The sequence below is a fragment of the Oncorhynchus mykiss genome, chromosome 12 (assembly GCF_013265735.2).
Source record: "Oncorhynchus mykiss isolate Arlee chromosome 12, USDA_OmykA_1.1, whole genome shotgun sequence".
In the NCBI taxonomy this organism is placed as follows: Eukaryota; Metazoa; Chordata; class Actinopteri; order Salmoniformes; family Salmonidae; genus Oncorhynchus; species Oncorhynchus mykiss.
Genome location: NC_048576.1, coordinates 57,767,355 through 57,781,163, shown reverse-complemented (window position 1 = coordinate 57,781,163; position 13,809 = coordinate 57,767,355). Strand labels below are relative to the sequence as shown.

The window sequence follows — 13,809 nt, the reverse complement described above, 5'->3', positions numbered from 1 at the left end:
CAGCAAAAAGGCTGACGTGGTTTCCATCTATTCATATAATATGAAAAGCTAATTTGCATGAAAAGCTCTCAAACATGGTACAAATCTCTGCGGTCAAAAATGTTGTTCTATTTTCTTTGTTTTGCAATGCTTCAAAGGAACTGAACATGCTTAAATGGATTCTGCCCAGAGCCGCAGGGGCCCCGGCGCAGCCGATGGATCGGAGGGACAGAGAGACAGGAATCTGGGGGAGAGCTGAGAGGGAGGCCAGGTGCTGCTCTGGCCTGGGTGCCCCAGCAACAGGAATGGGAAATGGGCCTGGGATGGAAAATGGGAAGGGCTGCCAGTGTGGGTCCACTCACTGTGGGAACATATCTCTGGGTCCAGGGAGAGAGACATTGAAGACACACAGCATTAAGCTATGCGGTACGTCCTGATATAATCAAATGTGGGTAGTCCCAGACTCAACACTTTTGAGCTGAGTACTGAATATTATTTTATTGTCACTTACAGATCCAGACTAATGGAACTGATTCAGACAGCCACAACAGACAGACAGCCTTTTTGCATTTAAACCCTCAAAGCCTCAGATTGGCCCCTTTTCCAGATGTTCTCAAGAGCTTTCTGCTCTTGATTCTTCTCCCCTAGATATAAACATTTGACTTCTTTGCTACTGAACGAAAACAGGCCAAGAAGCAAAGCAGGCCACGCGTTTCCACTCCAACCCCCGCTCAGAAACCACCAGGCAGGCAGGAAGAGCCTGGGGTCAGTGTCACCCTCTGTGTGTATGTGTGTGCATTCGGTCTTCAATGAGGTCTGGAGGGCCGCACTGACATTGTTTTATATTTCCATGCCATCAAAATATGCAAAAAAATAATCCTCTATCCATCATTTTTGGAATCTTTAATGCTGCCTGACTGTCTAGTGATTATTAGCGAGCTGGAAAGTAGAAACTATATGAATGTAGACCCTTTATTCTACACCGTTTAGATTTGGTTTTAGTCATTTTAAAATGTATCAAGTTCGTTCACCCCCCCACGCCGTATGTTTGACACCACTGGTTTAGACTTTAGGAATATTATCACAGTTTGTCCTATCCAGCCCCACTGCGAGCTAGTTTCATTCATTACAAACGGAACTTCCGTAGAATGTTTAGACCACGGCCTACTGGCTGTTTTGTGATATTTGCTGGGAATTATTTTCAGCCGGAGTTTAGCATTGTTCAGGGCGTAGTTTGAGACTGAGCAGGTGGGTCCTTGCAAAGCAGTACATTCTGGGTAAAAAAGCAGGGCTTTTTGTGTCAGCCATTTGATGTGGTGAAAAGCTGTGGAGAAATCCTGAACCAGACATTTGCATGAAGAGAACGGTTTACAAATGCAAATGGGGAGAAATCTGCATTTGAGGCTAACATGGATATGAATCTGTGTCAGCAACACCGGTATAGGTAGTCTTTAACTATGGTTGTGCAGTTCCAGGAGATTGCGATTGATGGGACACCTAACTCATGCCCCACAGTCCTACAGTAGGCATACGTACCTCCTACATTCTGGATACATAACGGAAAAAGACAGGGGCAGCCAGACCAGCAGCACAGCCAAATAGCATGTATGCTCTGTGGTTTAAAGTAAAGTATCTCTTTCTCAAAAGGAAGATATGTTTACTACAGCAGAGCGCCATCCCTAAGAGATAAAGCCTGATCGTAATGAAACATGTCGCATCCTCTCAGCTCAGCACTGGACTTCAAAAGCTCTGCTCAAAATTAATTGTGAAATCCAAGCCACTGAAGAAGAAAAAAGCTTATAGAGGTCATTTGAGCGAAAAGTCACCACAAATCAGGAATCTAACACATCCCCAGGGTGCACAGTGTCTGTTGCCAGGGATAGGAACCATCTAGATTTTTTTTTAAAAAGGACTATAATGAAACCTTATCCCCCAAGGTTTGTAGCTGCTTCACTTTGTTTGCTTAAAGGTCTATTCTGAACGGTGTGTGATGGCGGTGGGTGAAACATGAGGCCTGGCTCTGTGGCCGACCGACCAATGTCCTGTCTGTGTATCTATCTATCTATAGATCTGCCTGCCTGCCAGGCTGCTATAGCAAGGCTGCACTGTAAACAAATGACATCTGACTGGAACATGGGCTATGGCTGCTGGGGGACAGACTACACAAATGTGGGCTAACAAGCAGGCTAGTGTATATTATCTATCTATAACATTTAATTTAGATTGTAGGAAAGCATCTTCATGTAAACAAACTGATCATTCTACACAACTACACAGGCAGATGTTGGCTAATACATACTTGCATTCCTGTTTGTTTAGCCAACATATACCTGCCAAAATGAAATGTTAAAGATAGATAGATATGATCATACCTATTGATCTATATAAAAAACATTTAGTGTAACCACAGATGTAAACCTAAAACCCAATTAATTCAGCCATGAAGAAGAGAAGTGCTTAGCACAGAAACCCCCCATGACTTTAAATTCATAACATTCCAACATGTAGCAATTTTTTCTTGTCTTTTTTGAGAATAGATTGTGGATGTGAGGAAACAGCAGAGGGAGCTCCCCCCTATCCACATCAATGGGACCACAGTGGAGAGGGTGAAAAGCTTCAGGTTTCTCAGTGTACACATCACTGACAATCTGAAATGGTCCACTCACACAGACAGTGTGGTGAAGTAGGTGCAACAGCGCCTCTTCAACCTCAGGAGGCTGAAGAAATTTGTCTTGGCCCCTAAGACCCTCACAAACTTTTACAGATGAACAAATGAGAGCATCCTGTCAGGCTGTATCACCGCCTGGTACGGAAACTGCACAGCTCGCAACCGTAGTGATCTCTGCCCAACACATCGCCAGGGACACAATGCCTGCCCTCCAGGACACCTACAGCACCCAATGTCACAGGAAGACCAAGAAGATCATCAAGGACATCAACCACCCGGCTACCACTTCGGTTACTCAACCCTGCACCTTAGAGGATGCTGACCTATACACAACTGAAGTCAGAAGTTTACATGCACTTAGGTTGGAGTCATTAAAACTCATTTTTCAACTACTAAACAAATTTTGTGTTAACAAACTATAGTTTTGGCAAGTTCGTTAGGATATCTACTTTGTGCATGACACAGGTAATTTTTATAACAATTGTTTACAGACAGATCATTTCACTTATAATTCACTGTATCACAATTCCAGTGGGTCAGAAGTTTACATGCACTAAGTTGACTGTGCCTTTAAACAGCTTGGAAAAGTCCAGAAAATGATGTCATTGCTTTAGAAGCTTCTGATAGGTTAATTGACATCATTTGAGTCAATTGGAGGTGTACCTGTGGATTTATTTCAAGGCCTACCTTCAAATGCAGTGCCTATTTGCTTGACATGGGAAAATCAAAGGAAATCAGCCAAGACCACAGAAAAAAATTGGAGACCTCCACAAGTCTGGTTCATCCTTGGGAGCAATTTCCAAACGCCTGAAGGTACTATGTTCATCTGTACAAACAACAGTACGCAAGTATAAACACCATGGGACCACAGCCGTCATACCGCTCAGGAAGGAGACGTGTTCTGTCTCCTAGAGATGAACGTACTTTGGTGCTAAAAGTGCAAATCAATCCCAGAACAACAGCAAAGGACCTTGTGAAGATGCTGGAGGAAACAAGTACCATAGTATATATATCCACAGTAAAAAGAGTCATATATCAACATAACCTGAAAGGCAGCTCAGCAAGGAAGAAGCCACTGCTCCAAAAACGCCATTCAAAAGCCAGACTACGGTTTGCAACCGCACATGGGGACAAAGATCTTACTTTTTTGAGAAATGTCCTCTGGTCTGATGAAACAAAAATTAAACTTGTTTGGCCAAAATTACCATCGTTATGTTTGGAGGAAAAAGGGGGAAGCTTGCAAGCCGAAGAACACCCTCCCAACCGTGAAACACGGGGGTGGCAGCATCATGTTGTGGGGGTGCTTTGCTGCAGGAGGGACTGGTGCACTTCACAAAATAGATGGCATCATGAGGAAAGAATATTATGTGGATATATTGAAGCAACATCTCAAGACATCAGTCAAAGTTAAAGCTTGGTCGCAAATGGGTCTTCCAAATGGACATTGACCCCAAGCATACATCCAAAGTTGTGGTAAAATGGCTTAAGGACAACAAAGTCAAGGTATTGGAGTGGCCATCATAAAGCAATGACCTCAATCATATAGAACATTTGTGGGCAGAACTGAAAAAGCGTGTGCGAGCAATGAGGCCTACAAACCTGACTCAGTTATACCAGCTCTGTCAGGAGGAATGGGCCAAAATTCACCCAACTTATTGTGGGAAGCTTGTGGAAGCTTCCACGAAATGTTTGACCCAAGTTAAACAATTTAAAGGCAATGCTACCAAATACTAATTGGGTCAGAAGTTGGGTCAGAAGTTTACATACACTCAATTAGTATTTGGTAGCATTGCCTTTAAATTGTGATGAAAGAAATAAAAGCCGAAATAAATGATTCTCTCTACGATTATTCTGACATTTCACATTCTTAAAATAAAGTGGTGATCCTAACTGACCTAAGACAGGGCATTTTTAGTCGGATTGAATGTCAGCAATTGTGAAAAACTGAGTTTAAATGTATTTGGCTAAGGTGTATGTAAACTTCCGACTTCAACTGTACATAGACATGGAATAACTGGCCACTTGAATCATGGAACACCAGTCACTTTAATAATGTTTACATACTGCTTTACTCATTTCATATGTATATACTATATACTATTCTACTGTATTTTAGTCAATGTCACTCCCACATTGCTAGTCTTAATATTTCTTAATTCCATTCTCTTACTTTTAAATGTGTGTGTATTGTTAGATACTACTGCACTGTTGGAGCAAGGAACACAAGCATGTGACCAATACAATTTGATTTGATAACTGCTAGCTTGCTAGTAGATACCATAGACTTTCAGTCATTGTGCTAACGCCAGTTAGCATTGGCTCCCGAAACTACGAATAACTTCCATCATACTGGATGCAATCTTACACAAGTAACAACAATAGCAACATGGGTAATTAGCGTTATCTGTGTCTATGGCCGTATTTGTATCTGTCCTGGAGAGACGTGGAGCAGCAGGTGTCCTGGCTCAGCACCTGGCCTTACTACATTGGCCCAGGGTCCTGGGTAAAACCAGTAACAGCTGTGGCCTCAGTGACTCACATCCAGCGCCAGGAAGCATGGGGCTCTCTGCCACATCCCCCCCCACCCCCCACCTCATCACATCCCTTTACGCTGAGAGATCACAGCCATGGCAGCATAACATCCTCACAATCACATTCAATGCCAGCCAACATTCTACATTCTACTAACTTAAGTGTGGATCCAAGAGTGGACAGTGCGCCAGAAAGAAAGGGAGGGGAAAAGGTTTAGCACTCTGGCTCTCCTCCATTCAAATGGATAAGGTAATCTTAAACAAGGACAACTGCCTGGTTCCAACCAAGATACGCACAGTAAACAAACAGAAAGAAATAGCAAACAACCCTTGTATGCTACACAGTAGAGAGCATTTAAATGTTGTATGGCACAGACTTACAGTAGGTTACAGAGCCCCAAGACATTTTTGGGGAGGGCAGATAGAGATGGGGGAAAAAGATATGCAGTTACATATCGCGGTTTTGTACAAAATGTTTTTTTTGCCATCCAATAGCTTGTTCTCCATCTTCATATTAAATAGTAAGCCAACGTATTCAGCACTTTATTTCTATGACTGATCAAAACAAATGTTCTCATGCTCTCTCGTCTCTGCAGCAGAGCAAAATGTTTGGAACATCAAATCAGAATAAAATCGCAGTATCGAATCGCAATACATATAGAGTTGTGAAAATCGCATTACATATCATATCGGCACCTAAGTAATGTGATAATATCGTATTGTGAGGTCACAGGCAATTTCCATCTCGAACAGATACAGGATGGTCCGGCAAAGAAAGCCGTTCACTTGGACAAGATACTTATTCAACTGCTCAACTGTATCACTGCCACCACTCAAACCTCCCATAGCACTTCAACAGTATGCCTGGGTAAAATGGTCTTACCTTCTTGAGCAGGGGCAGACACTGAGGCACCTTGCGCTCCGGGCTCTCCAGCTTGACAATGCTGATGAAGTCAGACTCCTGGCGCTCATCTTCACTGGTGTTGCACAGGGACAGAGGGTGAGACTGAAAAGGAGAGAGATCGAACAAGGATTTAGAACCAAACCAGAGGGACAGACAGGGAACCAAATCGTCTGTGATCTTACCAAGTTGCACGTTACAATAGGTAACGCAATAGCGGCTCCAAACTCTGTGGTTCTATCACATCAGTCAGCTTTGCTGTGACCACCAAAACATATAGTAGCATAGGCCTATTGATGTATCTTTAAAACATTATAGTACATTAAGATATCAACAGAGCAAGGGAAGATTAGAATAAGGTGTGCTCATTTAACACAAAATCCAGCTCCATGAGTGTGTACTGAATCTACCGCTAGCTGTCCATACTGATGGTGTACGGTTGATATACTGTATGCATTGAACTTCCTGGACAAGTGGACGAAGATTTGACTAATAGTCTCCTTATGAAGATTACAGAAAGAAAATCTATGGAGAAAATAAGCTCTCCTCTCTCTCTTCTCCCAGCCACTTTCCCTCAACATGACAGTGGCTCAATTAACATATGCATGCACTCACAGAAAAATTGCCTGTGAAAATACAGCACGATTGACACATGATGACAAGAGCAGGCATGGCATGACTGGTGGTGTTGTCTGGGACCACGGACTGGTCTGGTACAGTTGAAGTCGGAAGTTTACATACACTTAGGTTGGAGTCATAAAAACTTGTTTTTCAACCACTCCGCACATTTCTTGTTAACAAACTATAGTTTTGACAAGTCGGTTAGGACATCTACTTTGTGCATGACACAAGTCATTTTTCCAACAGTTGTTTACAGACAGAATATTTCACTTATAATTCACTGTATCACAATTCCAGTGGGTCATAAGTTTACATGCATTAAGTTGACTGTGCCTTTAAACAGCTTGGAAAATTCCAGAAAATTATGTCATGGCTTTAGAAGCTTCTGATAGGCTAATTGACATAATTTGAGTCAATTGGAGGTGAACCTGTGGATGTATTTCAAGGCCTACCTTCAAACTCAGTGCCTATTTGCTTGACATCATGGGAAAATCAAAAGAAATCAGCCAAGACCTCAGAAAAATAATTGGAGACCTCCACAAGTCTGGTTCATCCTTGGGAGCAATTTCCAAATGCCTGAAGGTACCATGTTCATCTCTACAAACAATAGTACGCAAGTATAAACACCATGGGACCACACAGATGTCAAACCGCTCAGGAAGGAGACCCATTCTGTCTCCTAGAGATGAACATACTTTGGTGCGAAAAGTGCAAATCAATCCCAGAACAACAGCAAAGGACCGTGTGAAGCTGCTGGAGGAAACAGGTACAAAAGTATCTATATTCACAGTAAAAAAGAGTTCTATGTCGATATAACCTGAAAGGCCGCTCAGCAAGGAAGAAGCCACTGCTCCAGGTACACCATCCCAACCGTGAAGCACAGGGGTGGCATCATCATGTTGTGGGGATGCTTTGCTGCAGGAGGTGTACTTCACAAAAAAGATGGCATCATGAGGAGAAAATTATGTAGATACAGTGCCTTGCGAAAGTATTCGGCCCCCTTGAACTTTGCGACCTTTTGCCACATTTCAGGCTACAAACATGAAGATATAAAACTGTATTTTTTTGTGAAGAATCAACAACAAGTGGGACACAATCATGAAGTGGAACGACATTTATTGGATATTTCAAACTTTTTTAACAAATCAAAAACTGAAAAATTGGGCGTGCAAAATGATTCAGCCCCTTTACTTTCAGGGCAGAAAACTCTCTCCAGAAGTTCAGTGAGGATCTCTGAATGATCCAATGTTGACCTAAATGACTAATGATGATAAATACAATCCACCTGTGTGTATTCAAGTCTCCGTATAAATGCACCTGCACTGTGATAGTCTCAGAGGTCCGTCAAAAGCGCAGAGAGCATCATGAAGAACAAGGAACACACCAGGCAGGTCCGAGATACTGTTGTGAAGAAGTTTAAAGCCGGATTTGGATACAAAAAGATTTCCCAAGCTTTGAACATCCCAAGGAGCACTGTGCAAGCGGTAATATTGAAATGGAAGGAGTATCAGACCACTGTAAATCTACCAAGACCTTGCCGTCCCTCTAAACTTTCAGCTCATACAAGGAGAAGACTGATTAGAGATGCAGCCAAGAGGCCCATGATCACTCTGGATGAACTGCAGAGATCTACAGCTGAGGTGGGAGACTCTGTCCATAGGACAACAATCAGTCGTATATTGCACAAATCTGGCCTTTATGGAAGAGTGGCAAGAAGAAAGCCATTTCTTAAAGATATCCATAAAAAGTGTCGTTTAAAGTTTGCCACAAGCAACCTGGGAGACACACCAAACATGTGGAAGAAGGTGCTCTGGTCAGATGAAACCAAAATTGAACTTTTTGGCAACAATGCAAAACGTTATGTTTGGCGTAAAAGCAACACAGCTCATCACCCTGAACACACCATCCCCACTGTCAAACATGGTGGTGGCAGCATCATGGTTTGGGCCTGCTTTTCTTCAGCAGGGACAGGGAAGAATGTTAAAATTGATGGGAAGATGGATGGAGCCAAATACAGGACCATTCTGGAAGAAAACCTGATGGAGTCTGCAAAAGACCTGAGACTGGGACGGAGATTTGTCTTCCAACAAGACAATGATCCAAAACATAAAGCAAAATCTACAATGGAATGGTTCAAAAATAAACATATCCAGGTGTTAGAATGGCCAAGTCAAAGTCCAGACCTGAATCCAATCGAGAATCTGTGGAAAGAACTGAAAACTGCTGTTCACAAATGCTCTCTATCCAACCTCACTGAGCTCGAGCTGTTTTGCAAGGAGGAATGGGAAAAAATGTCAGTCTTTCGATGTGCAAAACTGATAGAGACATACCCCAAGCGACTTACAGCTGTAATCACAGCAAAAGGTGGCGCTACAAAGTATTAACTTAAGGGGGGCTGAATAATTTTGCACGCCCAATTTTTCAGTTTTTGATTTGTTAAAAAAGTTTGAAATATCCAATAAATGTCGTTCCACTTCATGATTGAGTCCCACTTGTTGTTGATTCTTTACAAAAAAATACAGTTTTATATCTTTATGTTTGAAGCCTGAAATGTGGCAAAAGGTCGCAAAGTTCAAGGGGGCCGAATACTTTCGCAAGGCACTGTATATTGAAGCAACATTTCAAGACATCAGTTAAAGCTTGAACACAAATGGGTCTTCCAAATGACCCCAAGCATACTTGACCCCAAGCAAAATGGCTTGATGACAACAAAGTCAAGGTATTAGAGTGGCCATCACAAAGCCCTGACCTCAATCCTATCGACATTTGGGGGCAGAACTGAAAAAGCGTGTGCGAGCAAAAGAGGCCTACAAACCTGACTCAGTTACGCCAGGTCTGTCAGGAGGAATGGGCCAAAATTCACCCAACTTATTGTGAGAAGCTTGTGGAAGGCTACCCAAAACGTTTGACCCAAGTTAAACAATTTAAAGACAATGCTACCAAATACTAATTGAGTGTATGTAAACTTCTGACCCACTGGGAATGTGATGGAAGAAATAAAAGCTGAAATAAATAATTCTCTCTACTATTATTCTGACATTTCACATTGTTAAAATAAAGTGGTGATCCTAACTGACGTAAAACAGGGAATATTTATTCGGATTAAATGTCATGAATTGTGAAAAACTGCATTTAAATGTATTTGGCTAAGGTGTATGTAAACTTCCAACTTCAACTGTATACATACAGCTGATAAAGGAAATGCTTTAGTAAATGAGGGATACAAAGAATATTGAAAGCAGGTTCTTCCACTAGAGGTCGACCAATTAATCAGAATGGCCGATTAATTAGGGCCGATTTCACGTTTTCATAACAATCGGTAATCGGAATGTTTGGACACCACCGATCATGGCCGATTACATTGCACTCCACGAGGAGACTGCAGTGCAGCAAGGAGGTGCTAGCTAGCATTAAATGTATCTTATAAAAAACAATCAATCTTAACATAGTCACTAGTTAACTACATGGTTGATGATATTACTAGTTTATCTAGCTTGTCCTGCGTTGCATATAATCATTGCGGTGCCTGTTAATTTATCTGTTAACTACCTGTTATGCGAGTGCAGCAAGGAGCCAAGGTAAGGTGCTAGCATTAAATGTATCTTATAAAAAACAATCAATCTTAACATAATCACTAGTTAACTACATGGTTGATGATATTACTAGTTTATCTAGCTTGTCCTGCGTTGCATATAATCGATGCGGTGCCTGTTAATTTATCATTGAATCACAGCCTACTTCGCCAAACGGGTGATTTAACAAGCGCATTCGCGAAAAAAGAATGGTCGTTGCACCAATGTACCTAACCATAAACATCAATGCCTTTCTTAAAATCAATACACAAGTACATATTTTTAAACCTGCATATTTTGTTATTATTGCCTGCTAACATGAATTTATTTTAACTAGGGAAATTGTGTCACTTCTCACGTTCATTGCACCCAGAGTCAGGGTATATGCAACAGTTTGGGCCACGTGGCTCGTTGCGAACTAATTTGCCAGAATTGTACATAATTATGACATAGCATTGAAGGTTGTGCAATGTAACAGCAATATTTAGACTTAGGAATGCCACCCGTTACAATAAAATACGGAACGGTTCCATATTTCACTGAAATAATAAACGTTTTGTTTTCGAAATGATGGTTTCCGGATTCGACCATATTAATGAACAAAGGCTCGTATTTCTGTGTGTTATTATATTATAATTAAGTCTATGATTTGATAGAGCAGTCTGACTGAGCGGTGGTAGGCAGCAGCAAGCTCGTAAGCATTCATTCAAACAGCACTTTCCTGCACTTTTCAGCAGCTCTTCGCAATGTTTCAAGCATTGCGCTGAGATTAGGCTGGCAATACTAAAATACCTATTAGAACATCCAATAGTCAAAGGTATATGAAATACAAATGGTATGGAGAGAAATAGTCCTATAATTCGTATAATAACTACAACCTAAAACTTCTTACCTGGGAACATTGAAGACTAATGTTAAAAGGAACCACCAGCTTTCATATGTTCTCATGTTCTGAGCAAGGAACTTAAACGTTAGCTTTTTTTACATGGCACATATTGCACTTTTACTTTCTTCTCCAAACACTTTGTTTTTGCATTATTTAAACCAAGTATTTAAACCAAATTGACAATTTTTCATTATTTATTTGAGACTAAATTGATTTTATTTATGTATTATATTAAGTATCAGTATTGTTGTAATTGTCATTATTACAAATATCTATATCTATATATATATATATATAATTCGGCCGATTAATCGGTATCGGCTTTTGTTCGTCCTCCAATAATCGGTATTGGTGTTGAAAAATCATAATCGGTCGACCTCTAGCTTCTACACAGGTGTGGTTCCTGAGTTACGTCCCATCATGCTTAGGGTCAAGTATAGAAATGGCTAGTATTATTTTGGCTAACATGGCTAGAAGAAGAGATATCTGTGACTTTGAAAGAGGGGTCTCAAAGGAGCATAGAGGGTTTAAAAACTGTGTGTGTGTCAGTCACCAGATCTCATCCCAATTGAACACTTATGGGAGATTCTGGAGCGGCACCTGAGACAGCATTTTCCACCACCATCAACAAAACACCAAATTATAGAATTTCTCGAGGAAGAATGGTGTCTCATCCCTCCAATAGGATTCCAGATTGTAGAATTTATGCCAAGGCGCATCGAAGCTGTTCTGGCGGCTCGTGGTGGCCCAACGCCCTATTAAGACACTTTGGTGTTGTTTCCTTTATTTTGGCAGTTCCCTGTATCTATATAACTGAATAGTGACACAACGAAAATAAAGCTTTTCTTTCAAATAAATCAAATCAAAAAGACAACACGCTGTCACACTTAGAGAATAAAATATCAAATCTTCATGTTACTGCCTAAGAATACCCCTTAACCATGGTATATTCCATATATACCACATCCCCAGCCCTTATTAATTAAATAGAAGAGAACATTCGTAACACAATCAACTCCATGGATAAACGGCGAGAGAGAGGGAGACGTTCAGTTTAGCCCATCCCCTCATCACATTCATTTAAAGCTAGGAGCTAGTCTCTGGTTGGAACATTTGATCCTATCTGAAAGGGAGGGGATAGATAGTTGCTGAAAAAGCTGTATTTAAGAGCTCAAGGGGATAGCAGCCAAGTTAGTGACACAAACTACTGGAGTCAGTCGCACACCACGACACACACGACAACCAGGCCGGGAGAGACTAGGCATCATTGATAGGCAACACATCTGCACAACACTACACACCATGACATCAATCAGGGTATCGATGCATGAGAGAAACCAAGAAGATAGGCAACGCCTCCTCCAGCACAACACTACACATGAGTGACTTGCATCGAAACCCAACAATGAATTGCATTGAAGTCAGCATGTTGAATAAAATTACATTTTTACATACATTACATACTCAACCGGCTGTTACCGCTGTTGGTCTTTTTGTTGGTAGAAATGTGAGACAATATAGCCACAGGAAAGTAGAATTAAATCACCAAATCAAAGTGCTGGCATGAGCAGACCATGTAAACACTTGCAGGAACTCGGCAGGTATGCATGCGTGACGTGCATGTATTTTCCTCTTGTGTGCATGCTTCAGGTGATAGAAATCTTAACGCACTACCAGCGCTTTGAAAAGTTCATGTAATTATACTTTCCTGTGGATATATTGTGTCGCATTCCTATCTGCAAAGGGACCAACCGCATGGGCAACCGACAAAGTAAGTTCGTAAAATATTCTACATTCTGGCTTTTAGAGGTCATGAGAGGAAACTTTCCTCATGCAAACGCTAATTTCTGCCCGACGTAGAATTCAATCCAATTCAACATTGGGTTTCCAGGCAAATGGGTGACCAGTGCATTTGTCATTCCGAGAGGAAAATGCCTCCGGGTGACATCAACAACAAGGGCAGAGATGTATGGCTGTCTGTCAGTGTAAATCACTCAGCCAGACCCCGCCAGCACCCACTCTCTACCCCACCCCACCCGCTGGTCCCTTCATGTGGCTGTGGGCTCACTGGGCTGAGGTCATGGGACCATGGGACTCCCCCTGATCTGATCTCACCCAGGCCCCAACGAAAATCCGCAAATTAAAAAGACCCAGGGGTGACATCAACAGCTGGCACGAACCCTGAGAAGGGATAAGGGGCCTGACGTCATGAGTCACGCATGGCTATAGCGTGTCAGAGGAAAGGAGAGAGGGAGGGAGGGAGGGAGAGAGAGAGAGGAGACAGTGAGAGGGAGCGAGAACAAGAATGAGAATAAGAGAAGAGAGAGGGAGAAAAACATCCAAAGTCATCCACCTCACGCATGGGTGGGGCCCTAGTTTATGACCACTATACACGTGCAACAACTGATTGATATACAACTATGGACATCTGAGCATTGGCAACGTAACTAAAACTACAACACCATTGATCATTACAGAGTGACTTGTGCACTACCGAGCCAAGAAGTCTGTCTGCACCAGATCAGGGTTAGACTAATCTAAACAACGGATCTGTCACAAACGGCACCCTATTTAGTAGTACACTACTTTTGATCGGGGCCCATGGGGGTCTGGTCAAAAATAGTGCACTATATAGGGGACGCAGCTAACAT

General features: G+C 41.9%; 1 protein-coding gene across 1 annotated transcript in view; it reads right to left on the bottom strand.

Moving 5' to 3' along the window:
* LOC110537840 (E3 ubiquitin-protein ligase RNF43) overlaps nt 1-13,809 on the bottom strand; it is a 174,430-nt gene that overhangs the window by 55,105 nt on the left and 105,516 nt on the right. Inside the window, exon 2 of the mRNA XM_021624258.2 lies at nt 6,062-6,184. Coding sequence (XP_021479933.1) covers nt 6,062-6,184 — 123 coding nt within the window. The remainder of the gene's footprint in view (nt 1-6,061; nt 6,185-13,809) is intronic.